Here is a 20,507-nt window from a genome sequence, read left to right as displayed (position 1 = left end):
GACCTGCCCCCCCCCCCTCGGGGACTGAGGCAGCGTCCGCTCTGTGAATTCATGGTCCGGGCTTTGGGAGGATCTGCGCTGCCTTTCATGGATTATGAGGATTTTTCTGGGGAAAATTTAAAGGGCGACTTTCTGTGATATTCTTCTTCTTCTTATTCTTATTATTATTTTGCCTCCGTTTGCACTCAGTGTGTAGAAAACGGACTCTGAATGTATCAATACCAAGTGTTGGACCTCCTGTACAGATGTGTCCGCTTGTCATCACAGGTTTTAACGAATGTGGAGCTTTATTCCTGTTGATGTCGTTTTCACTTCAGGACTGTTGTTTTGACGTGAACTCCTGCATGTTGTCACGTTTCTGAAGCAGTTGTTGAGTCTTAATGTGTTTTTCTTAAATATAAACTGATCAGAAGCCTGAGACACAGTCTGCTGTCTCACTACATCACTGCAGCGCTGACATACACTGACACAAGATGCAGATTTGAGCCATTATTCCATATTCATACACACAGTACACTGTCTGCTAACTCGGCTAACCTGGCCGGCCAATCCCATCAAAGATGAAACACAACAAGCTGCTGATGGTCTCTGACAGCTAGCATGTAGCAGCTAGCATGTAGCAGCTAGCATGTGTGTAGAGGACTGTTGTGTCTCTGTGAGGACAACATGAGCATAAGACACTTGGACTGAAACAAACTGATCAAAGCAGAAAAGTCTTCATGAAGCAACAGACACAGAACTGACAGCACTTCCTGACTGGACTCTGATTGGACAGAACTGACAGCACTTCCTGACTGGACTCTGATTGGACAGAACCAAACGTGGTCCAGCATGAATGTTAAACTGTACTAAACGCTACAGTGCAGTGTCTGCCTCTTCTGGCAGGGAGAGGAACTGCTATATTCAGTCATTATCCAACCAACCATACACATTTATGCCTGAACATGAACATCAAGTGGGTGGATGTTTGGGTGGAGCAGCGACGATGAAGCTTCAGCTCTCAACCTCTGGTGCACCGACCAATTCCAGGATGGCATCTTTTCACCAACAAGGCAGCAACATCTCGGCCTCACTGACTGAACCACGGCGTCCATCTTTACTTGCAGTCTATGGTACGTATGTACTGATCCATTTAAAAAGGTCAAACAGAAACAGCATTTCTAATAAATCTATCTACACTTGTGCTTTAAACTTAGAGGCTTACAGTGTAACTGGCACCGTCCACTGCTTATAGTTAAGCTAAGCTAAGCTAGAGAGCAACCATCAGTCCACTTTGACTACAAACCAGCCCACATCCCAGCACTGGTGAAAAAAGTTAGATTATTAGATTATAAAGATTATTTCTCAGAATGTGACTAAAGAAAGCTACAGGCTAGCACCGATGAGCATTAGAGTGTGAGGGACTCCAGTAATGGATGACTGTCCTGAACATCTGGCTGTTTCCAGCCTCTGTCTTCAGTCCAGTGGTTTCGTTTCAATGACGCTCTGTCTCCATGGATTACAGCTGAACCTCACAGTCACATGTACAGAGGTCCAGACAGATGTGCCTGTTGCTGATTGGCTGCCTCAGATCTGTGATGATGTCAGCGAACAGCTGGATCTATATGCTACAAACGGCCTGTTTTCTGGCTCAGAGGGTGGAGACTGTTTGCTGACTGAGCAAACAGATAAAGATCTGTCCTGCTACCTCTGTGGCTGCTCGGCTTTGTTTCGACGGCCAAAGTTCCCCGACCGGCGTGACGGGAGGAGGTTCTGATACCGCTGAGACGGCAGTCAGCTCTTTCCACAGAGGTGTCTGAATCCAACACAAGAGTGAGAAGAGCGACGCCTTTCACACTGTCACGCTCGGACAGATTCATATTTAAGAGTCACTGATGTGAGAATGTTTTGGAAACAATGGACCCAGGGAGCAGATTACACAGCTGGAGCAGAGGTCTGAACACAGACCGACGAAAAGAACGGTTCAGCCTGCAGGCTGTCACACACAGAAGGAGCGCAGGCACACAGTCAACCTAAGTGTTAGTGTAGTTACTCTCACTGCCAGGAGGGGGAGACAAACGCCCCACACTGCTGCTTTAACTAAACTAATCCAACAATGTTCAGTTTCTGTGCATGGACTATTTTAATGTACGCAGTGACATCACAGGAACACTCCCACCTCACTACAACAACATCCACATGCCGCCTCCAGCACACACAGAAACCAGGAAAATCCAGACGTCAGCAGTCCGTAGAACCAGGTCTCAGGTTTCTGCTGGAATCTGTCAGTCACACACACAGATCTTCACCTGTTTACATGGTGCACAGTTTCAACACAACACTGACACTCAACCAGCTTTCTGTCACTCAGTGGGCGGAGCCAACGTGACTTAACATTCCTCCTGACACAGTGAAATAAACGAGTCCTTAAGAAAGTCATGAATTCTTCACCTCGTCACCATAAACGCCGACCTCAGCTGATAAGAGGAGGAATGTTTCTGTGGGGCCGGACAGGAAGTTGTTGTAAATGACTGACGAGGTCGATGCGGCCTGAAACAACAACAGGAGTCAGCACCGATAACGGGCTGAAGACCTCAGGAAGCAAACAGGAGGGGAAGGGGCCGAGCACGGCGACCTCACAGCGCTGCACCATCAGGGCCCCCAGAGGACGGACCCACTGACACCAGACGATGTGCCGGCAGACGCTCACGGATTTCTCGTGGATAATCTGACATGTTGAGGAGTTGACATGTGGAAGTCAACGTTTGTTGTCGTGACCTAATATATTCAGCATCGTTTGCATTCTTTCATACAGATTAATATCTCATTTGAGAAGCTCTCAAATCCCAATGGAGTCATTTGTCCCTTGGTCACATGACCTGGAGGCTACTGAAAAATACTGACGTCCATTAAAAATCAACAAAACACTAATAGATTTACTCCAATCAATTATTTATTATTTTCTCTCTTGACATCAATAGAAAAACAAAACACTTCCTGTAGCCACTAGGTGGCGCTGTGGATGTTCCTGTTGGGTTTTGAGGATCACCCCAGGAGGCTTCTGTTGTCTTGATGGGCTGCACATGTGGACAAAAGTGTTCTGACTGAGTGTAGGGGGCGCTGCTGAGACATTTGACCACGCCCACCCTAGAAGACCTAAAACAGTCACATGTTTGACGGCTGAACGTGAGGGTTGGCGAGCTTTTAATAAACAATCAGTGGATCATTTTAATCACTTGATGTCCTTCCCCCGCGCTCGGGCCAGGATCTTTACTTCCTCCGGCTCGGCGTCCATGATGCAGGAAAAGTGGAGAAAAAGGTCCGTCCAGGTAAAAGTGAAAAATCACCGGAGCTTCGTGACATTTAAACGTCAATAAATCAGCTTTCAGTCAGACGGACGGCGACGCTCCTGTAACAACACAGATAAAAATAAAACAAGTCCAACAGAGACACACGTCCTGCTCAGTCCGATCGTCCCCCTTATGTCCTCCTACTGGACCACTGGCTGCGGCGCGGCGAGCGAGCCGACGAAGGCCTCGTAGTGCTGCGGGTGGCAGCGGCGGTACTCGTTGATCTTCCTCTTGATCTGTTTGGGCGTGTCCTGGTAGTAGTTCTTCTCGTCTCTGGCCATCGCCTGCAGGGACGGCAGAACAGGCACCAAAGAAAGACGATGATGATGAGGAGAGTTAGTTTAATGAAGAAGAACAGAACAGAACACGGACTGAAGACGAACTTTTACTGGATTTACTGAGTCAATCCCCAAATGTTGACAGCCTGGAGATAATAACTGTTATAACTACGTAATAACTCGCTCATTTAAATCATATGAAGAGTTTTTAATCAGTGACGCTGCTGAGAGTGACAGCTGTGAAGCTCCGCCTCTTTGCCCCTCAGAGTGACCTCACAGGCCTGTGGCTGCCTGACTGGACTCTGGAGGAGCTGCTGGTCTGATGTGTGTAGCTGCTGGTCTGATGTGTGTAGCTGCTGGTCTGATGTGTGTAGCTGCAGGTCTGATGTGTGTAGCTGCAGGTCTGATGTGTGTAGCTGCAGGTCTGATGTGTGTAGCTGTAGTGCAGACCTTGAATCCTGCATCCACACCGCCGTGTGCTGATCACGAGCCTTCACACAGACTTTATGTAACAGACGGACGGCGGCTCAGTCAGGGCTGTTTTCAGTGAAGGATGCTTCATTGTGTCTCTCCCTCTCTCTGACTGACAGAGCTGGCAGAGCTCCCAGCCGTGACTCATTCACATCTAAAGCAGCTGCCGTGGACCCATGTGGAGGCAGCGCCTCTGATAAAAGCTGCAGCCATTTAAACGCCGCCACTCGCTGTAACGTGCGTCCCTTCAGACTGAGGACTGAAAGAACCCCCCCCCCCCCCCACCGGGCGCTCAGATCTCTGATGTCCTTGAATGTACCGACAGGGAAACGTTTGTGATGTTAGCTTAGCATGTTGCTGCTGAGGAACAGTTAAATGACACGACAATTAAAATGAGAGGCTTAGCTCAGCACAAAGGCCGTGGCGGAGAGGCCAGTCAGACTCTCCCTGGCTCATATGTGAGGGGACTTCCGATCGCTCTCTGACATTAACGAGTCGTTAGCTTAGCTGTAGACCCACTCAGAGGAGTACTAATGAGGGAGGCGAATGTTGGGTTTGGATCCTCTGAGCGTGGTTTAGGTCTGTTTAACATTTGACTCAGACTGAACGCTGCAGGCGTGGCGGCCGGTCTCACCTTGTAGTCGTCTTTGTGCTCTCGGATCATGTACTGGACGTACTCGATCAGGTCCGACGATAACGTCTTGGTGTCTTTCTCCGGCAGGCTGGCCTGGTCCTCCAGCTCTGCTCAAACCAAACACAGAATCAGAACCAACCAGATCACACACACACACACGTTATAGAGACATAACCCTGCAGCAGTTTCTATGTTCTTCCCCTGCTGTCACATGATCAGTGTGTTCTCAGTGGTCATAACAGACATCATGTCCTGTTTATGTGAGTACAACAGAGAAAGATTTCTATATTCAGCATGAAGCAGTGAGACACTGAGCTCTTTTCATGGGTTTGTTTATAAAAATCTACATTTGCAGCTCTCGAACACACAGAAATGATCCGTAACAAGATGTCAGCCACATCTTAACACAGAGCTGCTGACAGGACGCCGGCCACAAACAGAAACACAAAGGACACTCACGGTTGAGAACGTAGGGCTTGGTGACGATGACGCTGGATGCTTTGGTGCCTTTGTCTTCTCTGAGGAGCTGTGGACAGAAACACAGATGAGGTCAGCACAGGCTTTAACCTGCCCCCGTCTCCTCAGCCCGGAGGAGGGAAACCAGAGGCCCCTCAGAGGTGACCCGAGTCAGCCCGAGGGTCAACGAGTTTTAAGATTAAGAAACTTTTATTAGTCCCACAATGGGGAAGTTGAGTAGATGATGACCAAACACCAGAAATCAATCAGCAACAATAATCCGCCTCAGGACAGAAAGACAAACAGCTTCAGACATTCAGAGGTTCAGCAGCATGGATGTCATGAGCAATGCTCTGGCGCCCCCGTGTGGCACAAACCAATCGTGCACATATAACTACAAGAAAGTGGAAATAATATGTGACTTCTGCAAGCTGGCTCAGTCCAACACTGAAAACACCCTAAGAGAAGCAGACTGGGCCCGTCAGAGACTCAGCCGGTCCTGTCCTGTCAGAGACTGGTCCTGTCCTGTCAGAGACTCAGCCGGTCCTGTCCTGTCAGAGACTGGTCCTGTCCTGTCAGAGACTCAGTCGGTCCTGTCCTGTCAGAGACTCAGTCAGTCCTGTCCTGTCAGAGACTCAGTCGGTCCTGTCCTGTCAGAGACTCAGTCGGTCCCGTCAGAGACTGGTCCTGTCCTGTCAGAGACTGATCCCATCAGAGACTCGCCCTGTCCTGTCAGAGACTGGTCCCGTCCTGTCAGAGACTCAGTCCGGTCCTGTCCCGTCAGAGACTGGTCCTGTCAGAGACTGGTCCCGTCCCGTCAGAGACTGGTCCTGTCAGAGACTCGCCATGTCCTGTCAGAGACTCGTCCTGGTGTCTGTGGTGGATCACTTCTGGCCCAGCAGCCACCTACCTTTGGGTTCTTTATGGGTAGAGACCTGTTTGGATCAAAACTCAGACCCATCTCCTGCAGGTTCCTGGCCATGGACTTGTTTTGTCCCACGCATGCCGAACCTGTCGACTGAGACATGAAGACGAGTTAGAGTTAAGACGAAACATGCGTCAGAGGGGTTTATGGAAACTGAAAATGATTCACACATTCACTGTGTGTTTGTCTTTGTGTGTGTTCCTCCTTCTGGACCCTCCTGGCTCACAGATGGTTCAGAAAGGTGCTCTGTCTGGATGAGACCAGGCTCTGTAGATGGTGTGCCACAGATAAAAGTGCCAACCATCTGATTCAAGCTTCAGCGTAAGGTCACATCCAGTTCTTACATTAGCCAGAACTTTTATTAAACTACTTATTGTTCCTATTAATGACCCACAATTCATTCTGTACATTTAAACGCTCCAGCTCACAGACCCGTCGGTTACAGACTGACCACCAGGACAACAGACAGTCTGTAAACATCAGCCGTGCAGGCTAACGTTAGCAAACATGCTAGCGCTCCGTGTGGCCTTACTTACTCCTCTATCCTCGGGTTGTACTTCTTCAGAAACTTCTTCTTCTGCTTCTTCCGGTCCTTGTTGTAGTCGAACGTGTTCCTCTTGCTGGACTTCTTGGCTTTCGGCATGTTGCTGCTTTTCTCTCTGTGTTTGTAGCACAGACCAGAAACGAGGAGGCGAAGCGGAGAAGCAGCGGCAGCGTGCAGCCAGAAACCGGAAGCACGGCTGGTACTACCGGTCATGTGACTGCAAGACACGCCCACTTCCTGTAACCATTCATAACAACAATACAAATTATAACCTAATAACAAACATATAAATACTACACAAACAAACAGCCTGTCAATAAAAAATCATGTTCAATTTATTCAATTATCCAATTTACTCTTTGTAAAGAAAGTAAATAAAACGAATAAAACACTGATTATCTGATCTTTTGGTAGATTGTCATCAAAATAAACACGATATTAAAAACATGAACCACACAAACACACAGCATCAACTTCCTACATTTACTCGTCTCTCTTGTGCTTCCCTGCAGCTGCGGGGTTTGTCCTCTAGATGTCAGTGCAGGCCCGAGCCTGTCCAGGGTCACCTGTGGACCTGTTCGTTTGATTCTCTGGACCCGTCTCATAGCTCCTTCTCTTCGGTGATGCGGATCAATAATCAGCTGTCCCTGTGATGTCTGAGATATTATTATTATTATTATTATTATTATTATTATTAGTATTAGTATTATATTATTATTATTATTGTTATTATTATTATTATTATTGTTGTTGTTGTTATTATTGTGACATGTTCTTGTCATTTATTGATGATCCTTCAATGAGACGCCGTCAGTGCTGTGTGTTTTTAATAACTGGTTTTTGTGACGGAGTGAGACCTCTGCGCCTCCTCCATCTCTGTGACAGCGGCTCAGGGCGGAGTGATGGAGGGCGGAGGAGGAGGAAGAGGAGGAGGAGGAGGAGGAGGGCGCGGACTGTCAGCGGACAGACCGTGCCGGAGTACAGGGACGGAGGTACGGCCGGCGGTGGGAGGAGGTGCTGCTGTGTTCCGGTGCTTCTTGAGGGGATAACCGTGAGTGAAGCCGCCGGGGGGACGCGGAGCTCGGTGTGCCGCCGCTGCTGGGAGCGCGCACGGGGTCGACATGGAGCTGGAGAACATCGTGGCCAACACGGTGCTGCTCAAAGCACGGGAAGGTAAGGATGGAGGCGGCGGGCCGACGGCTCCGCTCTCCCGGTGTCTCACCGGCGGGAGGGGGCCCCGGACCCGGCTGCCGTTACTGCGCCCCCCCCCCCCCCCCCCCCCCCGATCGATCCTGTTCCGTGAGCCGGATATGAACTGATGACACGCGCAGACAGAAGTCCGTTCTAACATGAGCGGTTTAAAACTTTTCAGTCAGACCTCTGAGAGAACACCTGTCCTTTCAGGGGCAGGAGGACACTGTCCAAGTCTCTGGACCACAGTGTCCAATTCGGCAGCAGACTAATCCACAGTTATACTTTAAATTTAAATCTGGGCGGGATTACTGCACAATCTGACAGTTTATAGCTCACCAGAAGGAGTCCAGCTCCACAGGTATGAGGGTCATGTTGGACCTGAAGACCTGTCGGTGTCCTGGTGGACACCTGCGAGCAAACTGTCCGCAAAAGTCTGAGACCTTTGAACCGCGATAAACCAGAAGAACAGAGTCCGGAAGGGTTCTGGCTGCAGCGACACACCAGGGTTTCCCTCGCTGATGTTGCAGCATCGCTCTGCTTGCGAAACAGGATGTTGAGGCAGAGCTGCTGAGTTCAGGGTTCCTGTTCAGACACATCCAGGAAGTGATGCTGCAGCCTGCAGGTGGAGGAGACACATGAAGTGTGGAGGCGCCATCAGGCCCGTGTTATTGTTGTGCTGACTAATCCTGGTGCCATCTGCAGAGGCAGGAGACCAGCGTCCCCATCCCTGCTGGGAGCTTATCTGGGGATCGGGCCCAGCACCCCTCCAGGCCCAGCGCCCCCCCCAGGCTGGCACTCTGAGGCCTGTGTGACCTCTGACCCCAGTGAGGCCTCACTTAACCTGCTGAACATTAAAAAGTTTGGAGAGATCAGTGCATCAGCTTCTTAAAGGGGCAGTCCCCAGAGTTTACGTGACAGCTCATCACGTCAGACGTCCGTGGCCTAAACCGTGACTGTGTCCTTGTCCTGCTTCCAGGAAGCATGTGAAGATTACATCACTGCAGCACCGTGAGGCCGTCGGACTGCAGCCGTGTTCCCTAAACGGCCAGCTAACATGTGATCAAGATGCACAACTGATGGATTTGATCTTATTTTATTAATTTTAAGATCAATGATGTGTTCTGTCTGATGTCGGCCCTCCTACTCAGTACACAGCTTTATTGTGTTGTCGTTCTTTCCTTATTCAAATCCATGTTAATAGATGGGATGGTCTGTGTGAGTGACAGCTCCTATCAAACCTCACACAGTAACTGACCTCTAGCATCATGGCGGCTTTGTTGTTGTTGTGAGTTTCAGTGCACACAGGAACCTGAAAAACAAACATGGACGCCTCACCTCAGCCATAATGAAGTCAATAAATGCAAATGAAATGCTGCATTTCCATTTCAGGCTGTGTGCATCCTGCATGTAGCATAATAACACAGCAGATATCCTCTGAACCTTCGGCTCCTTCATCGTCTGATCATTTAAACGCAGTGAATTTATTCTGAATCCATAAACACACCACGTCCTTCTACTCCTGATGGAGAGGAGAGGAGAGGAGAGGAGAGGAGAGGAGAGGAGAGGAGAGGAGGAGAAGGAGAGAGGAGAAGGAGAGAGAGGAGAGGAGAGGAGAGAGGAGAGGAGAGAGAGGAGAGGAGAGGAGAGGAGAGGGAGGAGGAGGAGAGGAGAGGAGAGGAGAGGAGAGGAGAGGAGGAGAGAGAGAGGAGAGGAGGGAGAGGAGAGAGAGGAGAGGAGGAGAGGAGGGAGAGAGAGGAGAGGAGAGGAGAGAGAGGAGAGGAGGGAGAGGAGGGGAGAGAGAGGAGAGGAGAGGAGAGGAGGGAGGAGAGGAGGAGAGAGAGGAGAGGAGGGAGGGGGAGAGAGAGGAGAGGAGAGGAGAGGAGAGGGAGGAGAGAGAGAGGGAGGAGAGGAGAGGAGAGGAGAGAGGAGAGAGGAGAGAGAGGAGGGAGAGGAGGAGGAGAGGAGGAGAGGAGAGGAGAGGAGAGAGAGGAGAGGGGAGAGAGGAGAGGAGAGGGAGGAGAGGAGAGAGAGGAGAGGAGAGGAGAGGAGAGGAGAGGAGAGGAGAGACGTGGACTAGTTTCCTGGAAACAGCCAGTGATCAAGATCCCAGTGCTTACTGGATGTCATAAGGAGGAGCTGAAAGCACTACAGACAAGAGGAGGAAGAAGAGGGGAGGAGGAGGAGGAGGGGGAGGGAGGAGGAGAAGGAAGAAGAGGAGGAGGAAGAAAAGGAGGAGGAGGAGGAAGAAGAAGAAGAAGAGAGAGGAGGAGGAAGAAGAGGAGGAGGAAGGAAAAGGAGGAGGAGGAAGAAGAAAAGGCAGGAGGAAGAAGAAGAGGAGGAGGAGGAGGAGGAAGAAGAAAGGAGGAGGAAGAAGAAGAGGAGGGAGGAGGAGGAGGAGGCGGAGGAAGAAGAGGAGGAAGAAGAAGAAAAGGAGGAGGATGAAGAGGAGGAGGAGGAGGAAGAGGAAAGAAGAAGAGAAGGAGGGAAGAGGAGGAAGAGCAAACAGACGTATACAGATGAACTCAGCTCTTCCACAGCAGTGTGCAGTATGAGTTTAGAGCCTGTGTGTGCGCACACACACACACACACACACACACACACAGCTTCAGCCCTGGGTCATCATGCCTGGCTGCTGCAGTAACATTCTGGGTTCATACATGTCCATGAAGGCAGGCTGTGCTGCTAGCATGCTACACCGGTTCCATGGGTTAGCTTCATGTTCTTGTCTGTGTCAGAGGACGATAACTGTCAGTATACCACGCCTCCACCTTCCTGCCACCACAGTGTTTTATGTTTCTACCAACATGCTAACGGCTACATGCTAGCTGTCAAAGATTGAGTGCGTCCAACCTTAGCCCCTCCCCCATCAGCCAAAGACCAGCTTCCATCGGCCTGGTCTCAGTTTGAGCATGAGGTAGCGTGATCGTAATGTCCGATGTTTTTCAGATTTTGTGGCAGTTTTCTTCATAGTTTTCTCGGTGGACCTCTCGTCTTGACCTCTGACCTCTGCACCGTCTCTGGGAGCTGCCCGTGTTCCCGTGCTGTTTGTCTTGGTTTATGTTCTCATTACGCACACAGTGGACGTCGGGCATCAGTCAATCAGCTTATCTGTGTTTTCTGATATCATCCTCCCTTTTCCCGGGCGCACACATTACGTCTTGTTTGCAGAGTATCTATGACGATAATTGATCTGCTGCCTGATGTATTTGAATAGCAATCCTGACTCTCTGCTCGGCGGAGCAGGCGGGAGCCGAAGACGCCGAGGACAGGCCGCTGTGCGATGTTATGATGTGTTGTATATGTGTATATGTGTAAGGCACAGTGTGTTTGTGTTTGCTTCATGTTTTTGGCCGTTGGGATTACAGCAACCCTCGGCTTCCTCAGGGTGCCATGTCCTAACAGTCTGAGTGTAGAAACTCCGCGGGCAGAACTCACTCTGACCTGACTCGTCTTTTCTCTTTGTCTCTCACAGGAGGGCGGCGTAAACAGAAAAGGCAAAAGCAAGAAAATGGAAGCAGATGCTGCAGTTCCCCCACATCAGCCTGTGCGAGGAGCTGCGACAAACCCTCGGTAAGAGCCCGCCCGGGTCTTATCTGCTGCTCACCTTCCACTCAGGCCACATGTTAGCCAAACACAAAGCGCCTCGCCTCACAGAACCACAGGAACCTGAGCTGCGTCCTCACAGCAGGACGTCCTCTCCGCTCACAGCCTCACATCATAAGTGTTAAATAAAGCACCGGGAGTTCCTCAGGGCGTCAGACCGGGTCCTGTGTTTATATTTGACTGAAACGGTCAAACCTCAGACAATATCTAGTTTAACCCCTCTGAACACTGAGCTCCTCTGTCAGGCCTACGAGCAGAGAGACAAACAGGAGCTCCACGTAGATATTTAACCATTTATCGGCCTCAACAAACACGTCAATCACTTCTCCTGCAGAAAGCAGAACACTCACAGAATGTTCGTCATGTGAAGCCACTCACACGTGAGTCAGTCATGTGATGAGAAGGGTTAATGTTTTGATCCGTTGAGATTTCCTCTGAGCATTCAATGACTGTCAGAAAGTTCCAGCTCTGACGGTGTTTAAACAGCTGTGCCAATGAAAGAAGCAACATGTGGGTTTTATTGATAAGTCTCCTGTTGAAGGAGCAGCAGAGGACTCTGGGTGTTCTCTGTAACCCCTTCAGACCCTGATATTCATGAATGAATGACTACACATGACAGCTGTGTGTCTGTATCACTGCCCCCTCACTGTTGTGGTCAGCCTCTGTGTACACAGCAGCAGCAGCAGCTCAAAGAGCAGCGGAGCAGTAAATGTCAGGATGTGCGCTGCAGCTGCCCCGAGGTCAAAACTCCTCACAAAACTGCAGCCTGATCCAATGACTCTGTCTTCTGTCAGTGTTTATGTGACGTCTCTGATGTGATCAGTGTTGGTTTTTCATTTCCTCTGGGTACAGTAGCAGAGCTGGGCCACAGAAAGACACAGCAGAGCGTCCACAGGCTGGAGGACGCTCATCAGCTGCAACACTAACGCAGAGCTGGCACAGTTTACACTGGTTTACTGAAACATATCAGATCACACTGGTTGGACAGACTCTGCTTTGCATCTTTTGGTTCTTTTCCTCTGGACGGTTTGTGCTGTGTTCGCAGTGGAACAGTGCTAAAATGTGGGACTAGCTATCGGCTAGAGTCTGCGGAGGATCGCTGCCTGCACACCATCATTATTGAGCTCAGGACAGAAGCCAGGCTAACACCTGATCTGTTTCCAGTCTTTATGCTAAGCTAGGCTACAGAGCTATGTCTAGCACTGTGTGCAGTGTGTGACATTAGGTTCAGTCGCTGAGCGCCACGTTGAACTGTTGCACATGTTTTAACAAGCGCTGCAGTAAAAGAAGTGTGTGGGTGGAGGAGTAGTCCACCTGCACCTCCACCTGCACCACCTCCTGGCCTGGTTCTGCCTTCACTGACTCTGCACGGCTGTGTTCTGCAGCTTCAGCGGCACAGGAAGCTGCGTGTCACCAAAAAGTGATTCCATTGTCAACAGCGGCCGCTCACACGTAGCACGTAGCTACCCCCACCCCCACCCCCTTATTTGGGTGGAATCCTAGAATGTGTCTTCATTTTATCAAGAGGTCGTGGTCACACTGATGAGAGGTCAAAGGTCACTTGAAGCAGCAGCTGTATTTATTTTGAATCCATCTTTATATTAACTGAATGACTTTTTTTAAACACCCCCCAGGCCTCAAAGACCTGAGAAAAAGTCCTCAATCCAGAAGAACCATTCTCAGTGACGCACAACGTCTTTCGTAACAGTTTAACCCCTTCCTGTTGAACATGTGTTTTGAACTCATTTTTGAACTGGGCTGCGTTCAAAGACGAGCCGACACGATGCGTCCTGACCTGAAACTCTCTTCATGTGAAGCAGATTGTTGGCGTCAGTCAGAGACGTTGTGACACGTCTGGATGCTTGCGAGGCGGAGGAGAGAAAACAGAGCTCAGCTTGCTCAAGTGGTTAAACCAAGGAAGCTGTGGCAGCCGCAGAAAGAGGAAGCAGGAGGCTCTCTGCGCGTCAGCCCGCAGTTCAGTTAGTTTCACTTTAACAGGTCGGAGAACACACAACATCTGACATGCACGGGCAAACCTCCATCTTTTTCCTGAAACCACACTTTATCAGACGCTCTGTTTCACATCTCATGTGGGAACTGAGCTGGATGTAAACAGAGGCTCAGCTCCGCAGAGACTCGGCCACAGCGCTTCAGTCCACAAAACGTTGACTAATTCAGATAATGGCAAAGAGATGGAACACAGAGTGGAAGGTTTTGGAAACACCCTTAAGTGGCCACTCCAGGAACTGCAGTTTCTGTATCAAGGCCCCAAAACCACTTAGTTTGGTTTAGAAAAGATACTTTCTCACCAGTAATGTAAAACTTTTACCATCTATAAAATGTTCTGCCTGCTGGGATGCACCACATTCACCTGACCACAGGAGGGCGCACAGTTAGACAAAAACAATTTCGGGCTGTATCTGGATATATCCAGATTGATTTCAGTCCACCTCTCGGAGGTGGATCTGGCCGGATTGGCTAGAACAAGCGACACGGGACAAAAAACGCACAACAATTTGTGCACACGTGGTCCTACGGACTCTGTATAGTACGAGGTGCCACCTAGTGGTTTGGAGGACAACAAACAAGCCGGGTTAAGCTGGATTTGAGCACGGGCACGTGTGTGTGATAGCCAGATTTGAAAATAGGTCTGAATGTATCCAGCTTAAAGGCTGGATTCAATCCTACTCTAGCTGGACTGACTTTCTCGAGTGTGAACGGGCCTAAGAACCCAAGAAGGTCTTCCACTTTTAGACATGAGCTGTTGGTGGCGCTGATTCTTCACTCAGTGAGCAGAAGATGAAGCAACTTTGTTCTATTGCTTCTGATGTAACAATAAGAATTTAGATCCAAACATGAATGGAGACAAAATGTGTGAGGACGTCCCCGGGGGGGTGGATGTATAATTATCAGGAAGAAATCCACCGTGGGGGATTGTGTCCTTAAAGCGGGGGGACTCCTGATGCTGAGACAAAGGCTGGACTCTTTGCTCGGCTGCGGGCCATCCAGCTGATGAAAGCAAACCTCTCTGGGCTGTTTTGGAAGTTTCTACGAGGTCAACTGGTTTTTCTATTTGCAGTTGAGCATAATTCAGCCGTTCTGCTGATGACCACACACAGACCTGTTTGTTTTTTAACGGCGTGTTCACAGAGCAGCAGACTGGAGCGATACGAGGCGCACGGCGGACAGGAAGCAGCGCCGCTTACATTATCAAAATAAATCAAGGTCACATTCTGCACAGATGGAAATGTTACAATTTAAACTTTACTAGATCGGCTATAATCAATAATTAAATTACACTATGAAACTAATGGGAGATCAGGAGCCCTGGTTTTTGGAGGGGACCAAAGCTGTGTGCGTGCGTGTGTGTGTGTGTGTGTGTGTAACCAGTCACCTAGCTCATCCGCCCCTGGAGGCCTCATGTGATGTCAGTGTGATGTGGACCTTTAACCACTATCTAGATGTTTGCAGCAGAGCTCCCATTCATCCATGAATGGTGCATCCATACATCAGGGCACCCGTGCGGAGCCGACACACTGGCCACATTGTGAGGACGAGGATGAAGAAGCAGTGAGGATCAGGCGATGAGAGCTGTAATAAATTCATGCTGGCCTCGGTCAGGCGGGATACAAAGAGCTGAACCAAAGACACCAGAGACAGATTGGGACAAACCAGTCCACAAGGAGACAAAATATTGATAATGGAGGACAAATCGATGATGATGGGACAGATTGAACTATGGTTGGACAAATCAGACTATCATTGGACAGGTTAGACTATGGTGGACAGAATTAGACTATGGTCGACAAATCAGACTATAGTGGGACACATCAGACTATGATGGGACATATTAGACTATGGTTGGACAGATTAGACTCTGGTTGTGGACAGATTAGACTGTGGTTGGACAGATTAGACTATGGTTGGTTGAACAGATTAGACTATGGTGGGACATATTAGACCTTGGTTGGTTGGACAGATTAGACTATGATTGGACAAATCAGACTCTGGTGGCAGATTAGACTATGGTGAACAGATTAGACTATGGTTGGACAAATCAGACTATGGTTGGACACAGACTACGATGGGACATTTTAGACTATCGTTGGACAGATTAGACTCTGGTTGGTTGGAGAGATTAGACTATGGTGGGACAGATTAGACAATCCGGGGACAAGGAATGATAAATCTGTTGATAAATTTGGGCGTCCACAGACGCACACATAGAGAAGGATGTTCAGACTAAAGTAGGCGCTCACATCATCATCAAACATGTTTATTCTCAGTGTGTCGTCTCATTTTGGTTTGTAGGTGCAGACGTTCGTTGTAATATCTGTGATTTTAGAGGCATTGTAGAAAATGAACCTTATTAACAGAGCAGAGAGCAGGACTCTGACTGTTTACATCCTGCTGAGCACAGCGGTGAAGCACAACCTCAAAAACACGCTGCAGATATTTATGTTTGCACCTCACCGCCTCCACATGTTACAGTCATGTGACCGCTGTTGCGTGCTGATTTCACATTTCACTCCCTCGTTTGAAAGCTGGTTAAATGTGGTGAAAACACAAACACAGTGTGGGAAAGAGACTTTAACACACGGCCCAGATCCTGTGAAGGCTACAATATTAAAAACAAAGAGGAAGCCTGCTGCTGCTTTCCTGAACGCTGCCATGCAAATACTTCCAGCTTTGATTTGAATGAGTTCAGTCACAGCAGGAAGTTCAGCATGTAGCTGCACAAAACCACACAACGGCGTGTGCAGACAAACCGACATGAGGGGAAAGACAGTAAACCGTGAGAGAGGCTGAAAATCTGCAGCCCGGCGACTGATACTGAACCAGAACAAAGCCCTGAGTGTGAGGGCGGCTTGTCAGTCACGCAGGAAACTCTCCACTTCCTCGTTGGTCAGAAACTGGTCGCTCTCTTCTGTCTTTTTCCTCATCTCCTGATGCATACATCACACACCATGCAAACTTCTGTGTGGCCCAACAGCGACTTCACAGACCTCCTCACTGACTCCCTCACAGACCTCCTCACAGACCTCCTCACTGACTCCCTCACAGACCTCCTCACTGACCCCTCACAGACCTCCTCGCAGACCTCCTCACTGACCCAGTCACAGACCTCCTCGCTGACCCCCTCGCAGACCTCCTCACTGACCCAGTCACAGACCTCCTCACTGACCCCTCACAGACCTCCTCACTGACCCCCTCACAGACCCCCTCACAGACCTCCTCACTGACCCCCTCGTAGACCTCCTCACAGACCTCCTCACAGACCCCCTCACTGACCCCTCACAGACCTCCTCCGTCAGTATGACATGTTCCTGTCAGGAGCGGAGCAGGGACTATGGTACTACTTTGGGTTCCCAGTGGGACAAACAGACGAAGGCAGCACCCAGCAGAGTGTGGTAGGAATCATGTGATCATGATGGGACAAATCAGGCGATGTCATCTGTCACAGAAGTTCCTGCTCATGTTTCAGCCCCGCTTGGCTCTGCTCTTGTTTTTTAACGTCCTCCTTAGAGACACATGCAGGAAATTCACTGCACATGTTTGTTCTGTACAAAAAATGCATGGAGAATGATGCTGCCTCCTCCTCTCCTCCTCCTCCTCATACCAGGCCATTAGAGAAACTTGATCTCAGAGTAAAGTCGGTGCATGTCAGGCTGATGCTTCAGCTGCTGTGGCTGCACAAACTCTTTGTTTACATTTGTCCTCATAGAGATGTACAGGCCGACAGAACTGACGTGCTAATAGACGAGTAATGGATCATTTCCTGGTTGCGTCTGATTGGACAGATGCTTTTCACTGATCTCAAACATAAAGTTTTTAAAAATAGTTTGCACTGAACTCTGGGCTAATTCAAATACGGGCAAAGAGGTGAAGCTTGTGCCCCTCTGACATTTTAATGGAGGCCCGTGAGGAGCCACCCTCATGTGGCCACTTGAGGAACTGCAGATGCACATTGGCCCTATTGGCTAGCTGTGGCTAACTTTACACCATGAGAAACTTAGCTTACCTCCACAGGGTGCCTGGATTCTCCCTTAGAGACAGGGTCAGGAGCTCGGTCACCTGGGATGGGCTCCCAGTAGAGTCGCTGCTCCCCCAGCGTGGCTCCCTGGTTAGGTGTTCCATCTGGGAGGAAGGATTAGCTCAGCTGGTCTAGGAACACCTCCTCCGGATGTGCTGAAGGAGAGGGGGGTCTGGGATTCCCTGCTTCCTGACCTGGGATCAGCAAAACTGGATAAATGGATGAACAGATAGAAATCTGCTTTATAAGCAACTAATTTAATTCCAACGTGTAATGTTAGCCACGGCTAGCTACTCAATGACAGAGGACGATGGAGCCAGGGAGGCGGCAGTGTGTGCAGACAGCAGGCTGCAGCTTCACTGCTGAGTTTAACACTGAACACAGCTATTAGTAAAGTAAAGATTAAACCAAGCTGTGCTAGTGGAGCTTGTTTGACAGTGAGGAATCTGCATGAATCTGCATATTTTGACTAAAACCTGTTAAAGATATTCATGTTCCGACCTGATGGTGGCGCTCTCAGGTCCTGCAGTGAGCTCAGAGGTGATCTGGATAAACAGAGGAACCGGAGTGCTGCATCACTCCTCTGCTCCGTGTGAACAGACGGTGGCGGTCAGACGTGCAGAGGCCCCGGTCCACTCTCAGACCTGTGCCATCACCATTCCTCTCTGAGGCCCGCGGAGCCAGCAGGACGCCGGACAGAGGCCTCTTTGTTTAGGCTCCCTGTGTGTTGATGTACAGCATGTTCTGTGCAGTGCTGATCATTAGCGCAGGACAAAGAGGACGGACATCAGTCAATGGGTCACTGAAAGGAAGTGGACATAAGACACATCAGGCAGACAGAAACTGTGGTGGGACAGATAATGTCAGAGGATTCAGACTGCAGCGGGACAAATGAGACTAAATGGGGACAAATCAAGCGAGACAACAATGGGACAAAGACTCTGATGAGTCTGAGACAAAGAGAATGATGGGGCTTGTCTCAATGATCCGGACATGTCCCTCTTATCCTCTGATTGATCTCCATAATTCTGATCTGATCAGTCGATGTATGGACCACACAGACTGACCGTCACACTGTCACCCCCCCCCACCCTCTGCACGTGCCTGCCTTTATGTGACTGTGGGACAGAAAGAGGACAGGTGACACCTGAAAGGTGTCCACAGACTTGTCTCTCTTTTCGTCTCTCTGCCTGTCTCTAGTCTCTTTCTGTTCGTCTCTCTGCTCGCCTGTGAGTCCATTTGTTTGTGAATGAAGCTTCCTGAGTCACTTTGCATCCTCATGAGTCACGGATGCAAATCCAGGTGTTTTGTTTTTGTGTTGAAGTGCAACTTGTGCAACACAGGTGTGTGTGTCTGTGTGTTCGATCAGCAGCTGCAGCACGACTCCAGATGTCACAGCTCATATCTCTGTGTGTGTCTGTGTGTGTCTGTCTCTGTGTAGAGAAGGACTACAGCAGCCTGTGTGAGCGGCAGCCAATCGGACGGCTTCTCTTCAGACAGTTCTGTGAGACCAGACCTGAGCTGAGGCGCTGCGTCAAGTTCCTGGACGCCGTGGTAAGAAGAGACCTCCTGCTGTTTCTGCAGCTACAGCTGGAGACAGTGTGTGTGTGTGTGTGTGTGTGTGACAGTCCTCATAGAGATAGAAGTGTGTGTGTGAGAAGACACTCAAGGACCTCCGAGTCTTTCTTCCCTGAAAACACTCCTCAGTTCCTGTAAGAGCTAAGAGGGCCTGTGGTGTGTGTGTGTGTGTGTGTGTCTGTGTGTCTGTGTGTGTGTCTGTCTGTGGTGTGTGTGTGTGTGTGTGTGCTCTCTTCCCTCCTCTGTTGTGGTGAGAAATAGTGATGCAGGTGTTGAACAGCAGCAGACATGCCTGTTAGTCTGTTTCTGTCACATCTGTGTGGTGTTTTTGTGTCTCTGTGGTCATTTTGTGTGTCTGGTTGTTTTGTGTGTCTGTGGTTGTTTTGTGTGTCTGTGGTTAGGATAATCAGATCATTGAGTTTTCTTCCATCCTGTTAATAAAACTTTGGAGTGGAAGCAAAAAACGTTCTAGATGAAACCAAATAATAATGTGGGAAAATAAGAAGCTGTTATAATGCAGGAAGTTTAACTGTCCTGCAGTGAATGGATGAAACAAGTGAGGAGGAGGGGGGGGGGGGAGGAGGAGGAGGAGGAAGAGGAGGGGGAGGAAGAGGAGGAGGAGGAGGAGGGGGAGGAGGAGGGGGAGGAAGAGGAGGAGGAAGAAGACGAGGAGGAGGAGGAGGGGGAGGAGGAAGTGCAGCTAAATATCTGTTTAATAAAATACAGGAACTCTTGACTTCTGGAAGCAAACTGCGTCAGAGAGGCGCCCTCTCCGACCTCCCATGATGCATCCCTGACACACACACACACACACACACACACACACACAGTTGACTTGGTCTGTCACAGTAAACGACTTGCTGCTCGCTCTGCTCACTCAAGGAATGTTTCAGTCACACTTGTGTTAGTCCGACACACACCACAGAGTTACAAACACACACACACAGAGTTACAAACACACACACACAGAGTTACAAACACACACAGTCTCACACACACACAGTTACAGTATTTTTGTAACTCTGTGTGTGTGTGTCGGTGTCTGTGTGTGTCTCTGTCTGTGTGTGTCTCTGTGTGTGTGTGTGTGTGTGAGACTCTGTGTGTGTCTGTGTGTGTGTGAGACTCTGTGTGTGTCTCTGTGTGTGTCTGTGTGTGTGTCTCTCTGTGTGTGTGTGTGAGACTCTGTGTGTCTGTGTCTGTGTGTGTCTCTGTGTGTGTGTGAGACTGTGTGTGTGTGTCTCTGTGTGTGTGTCTCTCTGTGTGTGTCTCTGTGTGTGTCTCTCTGTGTGTGTCTCTCTGTGTGTGTCTCTGTGTGTGTGTGTGAGACTCTGTGTGTGTCTGTGTCTGTGTGTTGCGCTGCCACAGTGATGATGATGGTGATGATGTGTTGACTAAAAGTCAATCAGCAGTGATGTTGACTTATTGCTCAGCGTGTGATCTGGAATGAGAAAAACCCGATGG

The 20,507-nt window shown here is 49.5% G+C and overlaps 1 protein-coding gene across 1 annotated transcript; it reads right to left on the bottom strand.

The window, feature by feature from the left end:
• Positions 1-2,910: 2,910 nt before the first annotated feature.
• LOC114446719 (nucleolar protein 16-like) lies at positions 2,911-17,469 on the bottom strand. The gene is given in 7 exon segments (XM_028422495.1): positions 2,911-3,613; positions 4,713-4,819; positions 5,172-5,238; positions 6,079-6,161; positions 6,164-6,186; positions 6,630-6,874; positions 17,457-17,469. Coding segments are annotated over 6 exon segments (645 nt in total). The 5' UTR covers positions 6,851-6,874; positions 17,457-17,469; the 3' UTR covers positions 2,911-3,469.
• Positions 17,470-20,507: the final 3,038 nt, after the last annotated feature.

The sequence above is a fragment of the Parambassis ranga genome, chromosome 14, assembly GCF_900634625.1.
Source record: "Parambassis ranga chromosome 14, fParRan2.1, whole genome shotgun sequence".
Taxonomy (NCBI): domain Eukaryota; kingdom Metazoa; phylum Chordata; class Actinopteri; family Ambassidae; genus Parambassis; species Parambassis ranga.
Note: the sequence above shows the minus strand (reverse complement) of the source record. Positions and strands in the feature narration are given on the sequence as shown.